The 13,328-nt window shown below is 58.1% G+C and overlaps 2 protein-coding genes across 3 annotated transcripts; both read right to left on the bottom strand.

Moving 5' to 3' along the window:
• LOC117868963 lies at positions 1-4,530 on the bottom strand. Of its 2 annotated transcripts, none has more exons than XM_034755388.1 (5): positions 4,088-4,530; positions 2,258-2,342; positions 1,262-1,310; positions 989-1,161; positions 1-484 (listed from the first exon to the last, which is right to left on the bottom strand). In XM_034755388.1, exons 1-4 carry the CDS (start codon positions 4,400-4,402, stop codon positions 1,008-1,010), a joined length of 603 nt encoding a protein of 200 aa, XP_034611279.1. In that variant the 5' UTR covers positions 4,403-4,530; the 3' UTR covers positions 1-484; positions 989-1,007. The 2 variants fall into 2 exon arrangements, with proteins under 2 accessions (XP_034611279.1, XP_034611280.1); XM_034755389.1 differs by having other exon boundaries at positions 1-413.
• A 4,624-nt stretch (positions 4,531-9,154) lies between these two features.
• LOC117869029 (kinesin-like protein KIN-4A) lies at positions 9,155-12,472 on the bottom strand. The gene is made up of 4 exons (XM_034755491.1): positions 11,921-12,472; positions 10,738-10,834; positions 10,459-10,540; positions 9,155-10,363 (listed from the first exon to the last, which is right to left on the bottom strand). The coding sequence occupies exons 1-4, from the start codon at positions 12,239-12,241 to the stop codon at positions 10,213-10,215; spliced, it is 651 nt and encodes a 216-aa protein (XP_034611382.1). The 5' UTR covers positions 12,242-12,472; the 3' UTR covers positions 9,155-10,212.
• Between the last annotated feature and the right edge of the window lie 856 nt (positions 12,473-13,328).

Raw genomic sequence — 13,328 nt, 5'->3', positions numbered from 1 at the left:
TTTGGGGTTGGCAACATTTTATTAGAAAAATAGAAACCCGCAAGGGAGCAGCAAATACCCCCGCTGGGGCTTGACCCCGCTCAGGGCAGCCGTCGTCTGGGGCAATCTCCAGCCAAGAAACGCCAGGAGCGCTGGATGAATTGGCTCCATCCTCCCTGCCCTCTTTACCCTCTGGATCTTCTTCACCATTTCCCCATCGTCTTCCAGTGCTGGGCAGGAGCCAACGAGATCCTTCCGCCAGGGCTGGGCTGGGCAGGAACCCGCCTCCCTGCACGACTCGGGGGAAATGCCAAGCAAGCTAGTGGCTTAGAAGAGTTCCCGTGAGCATTCTGGGGATGGGGGCGAGCTGGCCGCGCTATGCAGTGTGACCTGGTCTCATGGGGATTCTCCACTCTCCCGCTGCCTGGTCGGCCCTGAAACACAAATCCCGAGGGACAGAGAGAGAGTCCTGCGTCCCCCGCCACCGAACACTGCGCCGAGCTACCTAATAGCAGAGGGAGAGAGAAGGGGGGGATGGGGAGTGAGGGGCAGGGGACTGCAGAGAGAGGGCGGCTTTGTGTTTATAGCACGGGGCCGGTACTCTGCAGATCTAGGGTCAAGTCCGGGCTCTGCCCTGTGCTCCTGGGGTGACTCACTCATCTCCTTGGGCCTCAGCCCCCCCGTCTGTAAAAGCGGCGTAAGGATCCCGCCTTTGCCTGGCTTGGCTACTCACAGTGTGAGCCCGGCAGGGCTGTGTCTCCTCGCCTGGTACAGTTGGGCCCTGTAAGTGCTGCCGAGCTAGGGGAGGGGCTTGGCATGGGATGGAGAGGTACAGGGAGGCCGCGCTGCAGGGCAGGAGGATGCTCTCATGCCCGGGGAGGCAGTGGCTGAAGACAGGCGCTGTCTCGGGTGGAGGTGACAGAAAGGGGCCCTGCAGCCTAAGCGCATGGGGGTGAGAGAGCAGCAGGACCGGGAATTGAACCCAGTCCACATCCAGGCTCCTCAGTACCTGTACGAACCGGCTTCTCTCACAGGAGCAGGATCCCGGCAAGGGACAGAGCCAGCAGGTTCAGGTAGCCGGCCACGAGGGGGATCCGGAGGCTGCTCCCACCAGAGCTCTGATTCTTCGGGCTATGGAGCTGCTGCTGTTCCAGCCGCCGGATGTCAGCTTGGAGTTTATCACTGGGGGAACAAGTGAAAGGGAAGGAGATGGTAGCAGAGAGCTCTGGGGGAGGGGCCTCCCACAGTGCAGCCCAAAGGGGCAGGGACGGGCTGATCTCACCTGTGCTCTTGAGCCTCCTGGAGCTGCTGTTTGAGCTTGTCTATTTCACCTGGACAACGACAGAGGGGACACGGGGCAGTGCCAGTCAGATGAGGCAGCATGCTTCTCCCCCCTCCCTTCGAGCACGTCCCCCTCGACACCCCCACCCCTCCGTCTGGCTCATCGGGGACAGCTCCCTCACTGTACCTCCTGCCTCTATTTCCCCTGCGCCAGGCCTCTGTGTCAATGGGGCTCAGGGTCCGAGGAGAGGTTTGGGTGCTGAGATGAACACAGGATTGGGCCCTGCCTAGTCACCTCCCCCATCACTTTATCGGCCAAGAAGATTTTGGCCTTCTGCAGTTGATGATGATTGTGGCAGCGCCTGGGACCCCCAGCCATGGGCGAGGGCCCCACGGTGCCAGGCGCTGTAAAAACCCACAACAAAAAGATGCTCCCTGCCCCATGGAGGTAACAATCTCAGCAGAAGACAAGAGAGAACAGGTGGATGTAGACACACTGGGAAGGACAGCTCAGCCTCTGTGCCCTGCCCAGTCCTTGGTCTCTCTGCTGGGGCTGCCACTGGCTGCTGGCTCTGGTGGGTGTTTCTGGCTTGGAGACCTTTGTCCCCTTTGAACCAGGCTGAGCTTATCGTAACAGTCAGCAAACAGCACCTAGGGCACCTGGCCCTCTATAGCCAATTACCAACCTCACGAGCCAACCAGTCCCCTGTCCCCCCCCAAGGAGTGGGGAAGTAGGTCCCAGCTCAGGGCAGCAGAAAATCCTGCACCTGGAGTGACCTGGTCTCCTGGCTCTGAGCAGGAGGGTTTGTCCTGGTCCCGCCGTTCCTGTAATGTTACTTGGATCTGGCTGAGAGGACTGGGCCCAGCACACGGGGCTTCACACTTCCATGACCCTGGCCCCGGAAGCTCCACGCATGCACCCCAGAAAGGCGTCCCCTGTCTTAGAGAGGACCTCTCCTGGCCATTAGCCAGGAGCTGTTCAGAGCAGTCGTCTCACCTTGTCCCCGTCCTTGCTCGGTGCCTCGGCCTCCCAGCTGGGTGATTTCATCCTTCAGGGCAGTGATGTTGTTTTGCAGGACGTGCTGAGCGAGAAAACGAAAGAGAAAAATCAGCATCTCTGAGAGCGATGCCCACGGGAAAACCTCTGCTCACTTGTGATGTGCAGCCACCTCTGGGGCAGAAGGTGGCAGCTGTGCCACAGCTCAGAAAAACACCACACGGCAGCTTAATGACCATGGACACACTCATTGCCGTGCCACGGGGAGCAGAGTGGAGTTACTGGAGATGGATTCCTGTCCTCAGAACAGGCCAAGGGGTGCTTGCATCACTCCTGAAAGCTGGCACGCCCAGCAATAACCATAGCCCGGCGCTGGGCACTGCTCTGTACGGAGTCACAGGGAATGGAGCCTCCTACTGCGGCACCAACCCCATGTCCTTCAGGCCTAGCTGAACAGACCTCTCAGCTATTATCTGATAGGTGCTTCTTATTTTTTCCTAGTTCAAGGTTCCCCTTTCCCTAGCTCTCTCCCAGGGTGCTGCTAACGCCCAAATCAGCCTTTTGTTCTCTCGTGGAGAACTGAATTCGACCCCAGTGGTGCTGGTGTGTGGGGGTGCACGTTAGACCAGACCCACTGGACCCTGCAGGACCTGTGGTTCTCCCATTCCAGATCTCTGGGACCGCCTGGATCAATGATAGGAGACAAACAGGGAACAGGCCATCAAACACAGACTGACTAGACCAGCCAGCTTTCCACTACTCAAAGGGACCAGGGCTGGCTCCAGGGTTTTTGCCACCCCAAGCGGCAGGGAAAAAAAAAAGCCGCGATCGTGATTGGCAGCAGTTTGGCAGTAGCTCTACCGCGCCGCTTTCTTCTTCGGTGGCACTTCAGCGGCAGTTCCTTCCCTCCAGGAGGGACCAAGGGACCCGCCACCGAAGAGCCCAACGTGCCGCCCCTTCCCCTTGGCTGCCCCAAGCACCTGCTTGCTGAGCTGGTGCCCGGAGCCAGCCCTGAGAGGGACCCTCGTCTTCACGTCTGTCTGTCCCGCTCAATCCCATCTCTTCACTTACTCTTGGTTTCCCTCCTTCCCCCTACTTCTCCCACAGTCACAGACTCAGTTTCTCTCTGTCTCTCGCAGGCTCCACGCTGCCTGCCGCTGTCCCCCACCCCCACCCCTCCAGCTGTCACTTCCCCTCTCTCTGAGGGGAGAGACCACCTCCTCTCCACAGAACAAGACAGGCCATTCCCCAGGCCACCCTGCAAACCACAGCTCCCCAGCCAGGGTCGAGTTCCTGCACCATGTTTACACAGACATGTGCAGAGAAGAAAATTAATTTGATCGGTAACAAAAAGCCACCAGGGACCCAGGTGACCCCCCCGGGCTAGTGCAGCCGCCTCTCACCCCGGCAAATCCTGCATCGGGGAGCAAGTGAAATGAGCTGCCTGGGACCCGTCCCCAGCCCAGCCCACCCCACAGAGCAACGGGACAAATCCCTTGCTCAGGGAAGCTCTGGGGTGGACCAACAGGGGGCGATGCATGTGACCGTGTGGGGAATAGCACTGGGGGCTGTGGGGAGGGACCCTGGAAAACGCTGCTTGTGCTGGGGGACGGGTATTGACAAGCACAGGCACGGCCCCACCAAGACAAATCATTGTAGCATTTTGCAGAGCAGCCTGGAACGGTCCCCTGGCTGTGAGCTGCCCGGGGCAGGGCCTGGCGCTGACACCTTTTCACAGCCCCCAGCCCTGCGCCACCCTGATCCTGGACAGGGCCTCCTGGGCGCTACCGTAGACTTATATTAAACAGCCACAACACCCAAAGCACGCACCGTCAGGCTCCTGCAGGACTCCCAGCGCCCGCGCGTCTCCCAGAGGGTCTGATTGGTGCCAGCCAGCTCCGACCGCAGCGCCGTGACCTCTGCCCTCGCCCCATCCCGCTGCTGTTCCAGGGCCCCCTTCTCCTCCTCCAGGTTGGCGAGTTTCCCCGTCAGAGCAGAGGTGTTTTTCTTCAGCTGCTCCTGGCACTGTCTCAGCTGGGTCGGGGCAAAGGAGATATAGACCACGCAGGCAATCAGACCGATTAACACTAAGATGAAGGCAACCGACAGGAAAATACAGCAGCGCGTCTTCCAGTTGTCCCCCATGCTTTTGTTCTCCAAAAACGGGGGGCGGGGAGGGGAAGTTTAGCAGCCAGTGCTCATCCCAGTATGTGAACCTCGCTGAGCTGACAGCCCGGCAGCCTCACTCTGCAAAAAAGAAAGAGTTTCTTTTGCCCTCTAGTGTTTTCTAGTTGTGCTCCTCATTAGCATATGGGACGTGTTCCTGTTCTGGGGGGAGATGGATTTCCTCAGGAACGGCCCTTTCCAGGAGATCATGTGGTTCGAGGGAGTCAGGCAGTGCTGGGCTCGGACGGATTTGGGCTGTAGCCCCAGCGCTCTGCCCAGCTGCGATGTAACCGGGCTGGCAGGGAGAGGCGGCGAGCGCTGCAAAGGGCCCTTGTGGCTGGAGGTGCTCTGGGCTACTGTGCGGGAGACCTGGATTTGAGTCCCTGTCCCTCACCTTCATTCTGCCAGGCTCCGAGTCCATCCCCATCGCTCTGCTCTGTCGCTGCTGGAGGTCCTGCTGGGTAGTGCCCTGCCACGGGTCTGATCCCTGGACCCCCACCACTGGCCGAGCTCGGGCGGGCTGGCTCCAGGCAGGGGTGTGCCTCCTGTGCAGGGCAAGGCCCCTGGGCTGCTCTAACCCTACAGGAGACCTGGTGGAGCCCTGCCCGGTGCTGGAGGCTGGAAGCCCTGCAGCCCAGACAGCCTGGGGAGCTCTGCTGGGCCTGGGGCGGGCCATGTGGGCCAGACGCCCTGAGGTGCTGGTGGGGCTGTGTGCTGAGCTCCCCCTGGAGACAGGGGCTTTTACTTGGGCTGGAGGCAGAACAGGAGCGGCTGGGGCCTCTGGCACTGGGGGGGCTGGGGCAGCGCCATGTCCTCCTCCGCTGGGAGCTGTGCCAGCCTGGGGGGGGTCTCTGGGTTATGGGGACCCCCCCCAGCTCTGGGGCTCCTGGAGGGTTATTTTGAGCCATGTTCCATTCTATTTCCACCTCCCTGCATGACGATAAAATAATAAAGGGCCATTGTCCATGGATAACACGCTGCCCCCTCCCACACCAGTCGCAGCCTGAATTCACCACCCCACCCGCCCGCCCAGGGCAGGGACAGGGGCAGGTGAGCTTTGTCCCCGTTTCACATGGTGGGCCGGGCGGGGGATCTCGGGCACAGAGAGGCCATGGCTGCCAGTCAGTGCCATCTCCTGACCCTGGCGGGGGCAGCTCAACAGGGCAGGGGGGAGCTGGGGGAGGGGAGTGGTCCCCACTAACCCAAGCACCCCAAACCCTCCCGAGTGGCTGCAGGGCCGTCGCTGCTTCCCTTCCACCAGCACCAACACACACACACACACAGAGCTCATCAGTTGGGAAGGGGCCAATTTACCTGCAGCTCACAACTTTGGGGCTTCTTCTTTTTTAGTTCAGAGAAAAATTTCTTTCTTTTTGTCTTTTTGTACGTTATACCCCTCCTCCCCAACACAACCAATAACCCAGGACATTCCTCTTTCCCACTCCTTGGGCCCTTCCTCCTCCAAAACCAGCCAGGCCCCTGCTGCAGCCCGTGGGCGGTGGGGGAGGAGAGGGGTTGCTCAGATCCACAGGCAGGGGCTGGGCTCCACCTCGGGGGAACGGGTGAGGAAGAAACTCTGGGTCCAGACCCGCTAGAACTGCCCCCGGTTCTGGAGCGCCCGGGCTGTGGCTGCTGCATGGCAGAGAACCGCACAGACCAACCCGCCTGTTGGCCTGGCAGGAGCTGGGGGTGTCCGGGGGTGTTTGCTAGACAATGGACTTTGCATTGATGATGATTATCATGTACAGCCCCTAGCGCAGCGGAGTCCTGGCCCATTGCTGGAGCTCTTTCAATAGGTACTGCCATGGGGTGGCTCGTGGCTGCCCTTTTAAGGGGAGGGGGCTGATCCAGCCTCCTGTGACTGATTGTTCACCCCTCCCCTCACGGAGGGCAGGCATGGGAGCTGGACCTAAGAAGGGGTTAATGGGAGCATCTGGGCCCTATCAGACCCACTCTGCTGCACTTGGGGGAGGGGGTGTGTCAGGCAGGGTGGAGATAGGAGGAGGAAGCTATGGGGTGCTGGGGCAGACAATACACTCGGGCTTGTCTCTTGCTTAGGGGGCTGGGGGAAGTGAGACAGTCCCCGTGGCAGGCCCTGGGGAGAGACAGAGGGCTGGCACTGGCTGCAGGAGAGGGGTTCTGTCGTGGGTCTCAGAGAGGAGCAGAGGATGACAATATAAACTGGAACAGGCTCTGTCTTTAAACACGCTGGGGCAGCGCTACATCAGTGGCTCTCCTGTCACTCTATGCAGCACACGATCTTAAATCACCGGGTGATTTAATTCTTAACCAATCTACGTTATTAACCAATCAGGTGGCTCTGACCATGTTATTCACCAGTCTCCAGCACACGAAGGAGTGCCGTCAAGGTAAGGCTCATCACCTGAAGTTTGATAACACATAGGTCGGAAGACGCGTGGCTCATTGTCGTTGATAAAATCATAATAGCTGGTCCGTCATTTTGCTGAGGGAGAATCACATACATGAACTATTCACACTGTTTAACTAGGAATAGCGAGCACTGTAGTAAATGAAACAATACATTCCCGCCACGGTGGCTCTTTAGGGTAACGGCGTAGGCCACAAGCCGAAGGGGAAGCAATTGTCTCAAGTCAGATTGTACTCCATTTTGCTGATTTTGCCTTATACTCCATTTTGCTCATGAATTAGTAAGAAGAAATTGTTCGGAGTTTATTCTTTGCTGATTGTGTTAACATTTGCTCTTCGAAGGAGAGCAGTTTTAGGGCAGTAATTGCCTTATTTGCTGTTTGGTGTGAGTGAAGCATGTCTGGTGATTAGCTGAGACAGGACAACTGGGCCGGACGGTCAAGAAGGGAGTGGAGGAGTCAAGAGGCACCAGCTTTATTATCAATCACCCGGAGGGCAGATTGACGACCCTAAAGCGAAGGCATCCAGTCCCAAGGCCGAGCTAAGGAGTTGAGCCAGAGGGACAGATAAGAAACAGCTGCAGATCCTCCCAGTAACAACTCAAAATAATGCTAAACAGAGCAACCTTGAATACCTCGTGACTGACAGCTCCGCGGTGACGCAGCAAGCTCCAGAGAGTTGTACGATAAAAGACGGGTGTATCGCCATGGGACTTTGCGTTCGTTCTGCATCAACCTCGGCGCTTCAAGCGCCTTCGACAGAGCCCAGCTTCCCCTCCCTTGTGTGCTGAGCAGTACTAAGGACTGGTATGAGATCCAGCTGCAGAACCGTGTGTGTCGGGGGGGTAGGGGGGGCGTATTGCCTTATCCCCTTTAAAAAGATTCCCTGTGCTTCTTATAAGATAACAATGGCTCCTGAAGGGCTGAGTATAACCACACGACCGGACACCCTTCCCCTCGGTGTCTTTCCTTTAGTTATGTTTTGAGGGAGCGCTGGGGAAGGCACTGGGGGAGGTTCCCAGCCCTGGGAAATAGGGACAGAAGACCCAGCTGTGGTATGTTTTGTGTTCAAACCCTGACGTTGGATCTCTGAGAGACTCTGGCCAGCACGGAGCCGGGGGGCTGAGTCACCAGAAGAACCAGACCACCACAGGGCTTGAATGGCCCTCAAAGGCCGTCCCTGCAGTGATAGCCAGTGAGATGCTCGTCTGCCTAGAAGTCTATTAGCTACAAGAAGCTGTACATTCTTAACAGTGAGGATAATTAACCACTGGAGCCATTTACCAGGGGTCGGGGTGGCTGATTGGGGGCAGTTCTCTTCCTTTTCCTCCCACAGCCCCGCTTAGCCCTCCCATCTCTTCCCCTTCTGGACAAAGGGACGGTAGCGGGGCTGTGGTTGTTAAGGAGACCGGATGGTACTGGGGGCTCTCGACGTCGTCCAATCCAGACCGGCTGCCTTCCAGGAAGCTGTGTTAGTCAGACACGTTATTGGGCTCCATTCAGGGGAAGAGGGCGACATTTAATGTCGGGGCTATGCCAGGGATCCGACTACATGCCCTAATGGTCCCTTCTGGCCTGAGACGCTATGAAACTGGTCTGTGCATTAAAGCACCAGGAGCTGGGAGCCAGGACTCCTGGGTTCCATTCCCAGCTTTGCCACTGCGTGCCTGGGGGCACGTCCCTTTCCCTTGGTTGGCTGCGGTTTCCCCATCTGTAGAATGGGTCTAATGGTTCTGATTACCCAGGGTGTGCTGCGAGGTTCGGTTCGGTTCACCCACGTTGGACAGGTGCTTTGAGATCATCAGTGGAAGGTGCTGGAGAAGGGCAATAAGTGTTCTGCTGATCCCCCAATTGCAGGGGCAGCTCACCCCCTCAAAGTAATTACCTCAGGCTCTCAGTAAATGCAGGCAGGGGTTGCTACATAGATCACTGTCTCGTTAGCTCCAGCCCATTCAGACCAATTGACTCAGGCTCTCTGCAGACTCAGGCAGTGTCACTGCATTGGTTACACTCGGGTCACCATGTGAGCTGTCCTTGGCATCCTTGAGGATTAGAAACTGACCTATATATGAAAGTCCCAGGTCTGATGCGGGGCCCTAGGCATGGGCCTACAGCACTTTCCCCTAAGAGCGCCCTGTGCAGAGCCCGTCACCCCAGCCCAGGAGCAGGGAGAGGGGTTTGCCCCGTGCTCCAAACTAGCAGCAGAGTTACGAGCTGCCTCTTCCCTGCTCTCTGAAGGCAGGTCAGGCCTGCGACGGCCACGAATACGGCTCCGGGGCTGCTCGCTCTGAGCCCCGGGTCTCTGATCGGGCAGGGTGTGGGAGGACAAATGACATCACAAACCTTTGGGGTTGGCAACATTTTATTAGAGAAATAGAAACCCTCAAGGGAGCAGCAAATACCCCCGCTGGGGCTTGACCCCGCTCAGGGCAACCGTCGTCTGGGATAATCTGAGTCCGAGAAACCCCAGGGGCTCTGGCTCTGGGGGAAGCGGCTCCATCCTCCCTGCGCCCTTCACCGGCGGGATCTTCTTCATTGTTTTCCATCATCCTCCAGTGCTGGGCAGGAGCCAACGAGATCCTTCCGCCAGGGACCGGCTGGGCAGGAACCCGCCCCCCTGCACGACCCGGGGAAGGGCCGAGGTCATTGCAAGCTAGTGGTTTAGACCAGTTCTCCTGAGGGCGACTTGGAGGGGAGCGAGCCAGCTGCGCTGTGCACCGTGTTCCCGTGGGGATTCTCCACTCTCCACTGCCTGCTCAGCCCTGAAACACAAATCCCGCGGGATCGAAAGGGCATTGGGGACGGATGATGGAAATAAACGGAGAGAGAGAGAGACAGTCCTGTGTCCCCAACCCCTGACCCACTGCGCTGAGCTAAAGAACAGCAGCGGGAGAGAGAAAGGAGATGTAGGCGAGGGAGGACTGGAGAGGAAGCATGGCCTTAGGGTTACATGCTGGTGCTGAGGAGAGCTGAGTTCAAGTCTTGACTCTGCCATGTGCTCCTGGGGCGACTCACTAATCGCCTTGTGCCTCAGTTTCCCATCGATAATGATCTTTCTTTTTTCCTGTGCTGCTCTTTGGTCTGCGAGCTGTGTCTCTGGCCTGGCACAGGTGCTGCCATGCGCTGGGAGGAGACTTGGAATGAGATGGGCGGTTCAGTGAAGCCAGGCTAGGCAGCAGGACGTGCACAGGAGACGGCTCTCTCGCCTGCGGGGGGGAGAGCATGTGGCGTGGTCAGAGATGAGCAGGCACAGAGCGGTGGCTGGGTGAAGGCTGGAGCTGTCTTTGGTGGCGGTGACAGGACGAGACCCCTCTGCCCAAGAGCCTGGGGGTCAGACAGCAGGAGGGGTCTCTGGACAAGTCTGTATCCAGGCTCCTCGATACCTGAACAAAGCGGCTCCTCTTAAAGGAGAAGGGTGCCAAGGAGGGACAGTGCCAGCGGAGCCAGGCAGAGAGACACCCGGTGACCCCCGAGGCTGTCCCCGCTGGAGCGCTGATTCCTCTGGCTTTGGAGCTCCATGTTCAGCCAATGGATGTTCGCTTTGAGCTGATCTCTGGGGGAACAAGCGAAAGGGAAATGCACATTAACTGCGAGCTCTGGGGGGAGGGCCCCACCCCAGCCCCACGGGGTCGGGACTGGCGGGTCTACCTTTGCTTCTGGAATTCTTCCTGGGAATTCTGCAGTTGCTGGGACTGGCTGGAGAGCTGCTCTCTGAGCCTGACATTTTCATCTGGAAAAAGAGAGGAAGGGAAAGCCGCCAGGTGTCAGTGTGTTACCCAGCCTGCCTTTCACCTCCATTCCCTAGCACCACGCACGCCTTTCCTTCTGTCTCCACCCCGAGATCCCACCCAGTCTGTCTCCATCCCCCTCTGACACAAGGGATCTCTGCCAAGCCATCCGGCCCCCCTGGAATTCACAGCATCTCACCTTGTAACCCTCGTTCCTTGGCCTCCCACTCAGAGTCTCTGGCTTCCAGCTGTGTGATTTTGTTGCTCAGGGCAGTGATGTTGTCCTGCAGGTTATGCTGAGCCGGAAGAGGAGGGAGAGAGAGGAAAAGGAATCATTCTCGCTGACTGTGCAAGCCACACAGAAAGCCCTTACCCAGGTGTGAAACTGATCGGTTCTGGCCACTGTGTCCTTTAGGATGTAAGAACTCATCCCCTCACGTGGCGTTTTCCTGCTTTTTCAACTCCCAACTGTTTTCTCAACTTCGAACGAACTAGTCATTGAACTGAACTAGGGGCATTAGCCAGCGACTTCCACCAGGTCAGTGGGCGGCTTTCTTTAAAACCTGGCAGAAAACATACCCGGTTTGACTCTGTTTTATTTAATGTCAAGGAATGTAACAGAGTATAGTACGTTTAGGTCTCAAAACAGGATTTTAAATAGAATTATTTTTAAAAAGAAAACAGTGTTCAATTTACAGTCTAAAAAGATTGGATTTTTTAAATATATATTTTTAAATCACCCATTTTTAGCCCCCGCCAGCTCATTGAAAGTGCCCGGGGTGGCAGAGCAGAGTCAATGGAGATGTATTCCTGGCCCAGAGATGGGGTGTCACAGCACCTGCAGCCGCACAACACCCACCGGGGCACTGGCTCCATCTGGATTCCAAGGGACCTGAGCCGCCTACGGAATCCCCAACCCCACGTCCACACAGATACGGAGAATTCAATGAACTGATATTGGTCTCAAAAGGCCACACAGGCCGCTGGATGCCCCCAGGGTCCATGCAAGGCGGGGTTCAAATTCCCCAGCGGGGAGCAAGTGACGTGAGCTGCTAGACTGGAGCCCCTGGCCCCAGCCCACCCCACAGAGCAACAGGACAAATTCCTTGATTAGGAAACAGTCATGAATGGACCAATGGGGGGTGATGCATGCCACTGTGTGGGGAGCCCAGGGCCGGATCGGCTGTCAGGGGAGCAGAGCACTGGTGTCAGAGCCTGTGAAAGAAACTTCGCGTACTGTGCCCAGGGGGAGGCGGGGGGATGGATTAGACAAGCACATTTACTCCCCCAACAGCAGCCTGGAAAGGTCCCTAGGCTATGAACTTCCCAGGGCAGGGGCTGCCACCTTTGTACAGCACCCAGCACCGCGCCAAAGCACCCACCGTCAGGCTCCTGCAGGACTCCCAGCGCCCGCGCGTCTCCCAGAGGGTCTGATTGGTGCCAGCCAGCTCCGACCGCAGCGCCGTGACCTCTGCCCTCGCCCTGTCCCGCTGCTGTTCCAGGGCCCTCTTCTCCTCCTCCAGGTTGGCGAGTTTCTCATCCGCATCTGAGGTCTTCAGCTGCCCCTGACACTCGACCACACAGCAGGTGAGAGCGATTAATATGGCAGCGAATATGAAGATGGAGGCACCTACCAGGCAGACGCAAAGTTTCTTCCGCTTGTTGCCCATGCATTCGCTCCCTAGACAGACGGCCTTGGGCATGACCCCCACCAGCTCTCTCTCCAGAGACTCAGATGGGAGGAGGTTGAGCGACAAATGTTTCCCGCAGTTTGTTCCTCTCCTGCCGCAGTGTCTCTGGATGCAGCTGCTGCCCAAGTGCCAACCCCATCGAGTTGCTCCCTGCAAAAGAGTTTCTCTGGCCCCCTAGTGTTCAGCGCTGTGCTCCTTCTCAGCCGGGAGGGACAGCTCCAGATTTCCCGTGCTAGGGAGGATAGACTCCCCCTGGAAGGGGCTTTCCAGAAAATCACATGGTTTCCCGTTAAAGGAAGCTAGGGAGCGCTGAGGTCAGCGTTGTTTGGCTGAAGACCCAGTTCCCCGTCCGTTGTTCTGATGGCCTTGTAGCCGGGTGCTGCAGAAGCCGGTCAGGGCAGTTGGCTAGCGCTGTGATTAGCCCTGGGGGAGACCTGGGTTTGATTCCTGGTCCCACTTCTTCCCCCAGCTGCCAGCAGATGGGCATGGTGGCTAGCGCTCTGGGCTACCACACAGGGCAGCTGGCTCCGATGCCATCCCCAGACTCTGGGGCTGGGCTTTGTGCCCCCTGCACACGGTGAGGCCCCTGGGCTGCTCTATGACCTGGCTGGATCCTTCCCCTGTGTTGGCAGAGGCTGGGAGCCCTGCAGCCCACACAGCCTTGGGGCTTGGCAGCGGGTTCCAGGCCCACTGTGCCATCCCCCTAGGCTGGTGGCGGAGTGGATACCCTTTGCCCTGCTGTGGTCTGTGCCCCATTCTGTTAGGGGCAGGCAGCGGGGACAGAGAGAGGAGCTGTGTGGGTGAGATGCCCTGGGGTCCTGGGGGGGTCTGGGTGCTGAGCTCCCCTGGAGACAGGAGATGCAGCCAGACCAGGAGCTGCTGGGGTAGGTGGTGCAGCGCCCTGCTGGGAGCCGTGCCAGGCCGAGGTGGCGCCGCACAGGCCCCTGGAACCAGTCCCCTGGGGTGTCTGGGACTTGGACTCCCAGGGCTGCTGGGGTGTCTTTTGAGCCACGTTTTATTCTATGCCCATCCCCCTGCGTGATGATGACAATAATGGGGCATTATCAATTAATAACCCGCTGCCCCCTCAATCTGGTCA

This window comes from Trachemys scripta, chromosome 22 (genome assembly GCF_013100865.1).
Source record: "Trachemys scripta elegans isolate TJP31775 chromosome 22, CAS_Tse_1.0, whole genome shotgun sequence".
Lineage (NCBI taxonomy): Eukaryota > Metazoa > Chordata > Testudines > Emydidae > Trachemys > Trachemys scripta.
The sequence above is the reverse complement of the archived record's forward strand: the minus strand, read 5'-3'. Positions and strand labels throughout refer to the sequence as shown.

Coding starts and splice junctions, on each gene's coding strand:
- LOC117868963 (XM_034755388.1), bottom strand. CDS start 4,402: ATGGGGGACAACTGGAAGACGCGCTGCTGTATTTTCCTGTCGGTTGCC. Junction 2,343..4,087: donor AGTCCTGCAGGAGCCTGACG/GTGCGTGCTTTG, acceptor TTTCTCGCTCAG/CACGTCCTGCAAAACAACAT. Junction 1,311..2,257: donor CGAGCAAGGACGGGGACAAG/GTGAGACGACTG, acceptor GTCGTTGTCCAG/GTGAAATAGACAAGCTCAAA.
- LOC117869029 (XM_034755491.1), bottom strand. CDS start 12,241: ATGCCCAAGGCCGTCTGTCTAGGGAGCGAATGCATGGGCAACAAGCGG. Junction 10,541..10,737: donor CAAGGAACGAGGGTTACAAG/GTGAGATGCTGT, acceptor CTCTTTTTCCAG/ATGAAAATGTCAGGCTCAGA. Junction 10,364..10,458: donor GAAGAATTCCAGAAGCAAAG/GTAGACCCGCCA, acceptor TTGTTCCCCCAG/AGATCAGCTCAAAGCGAACA.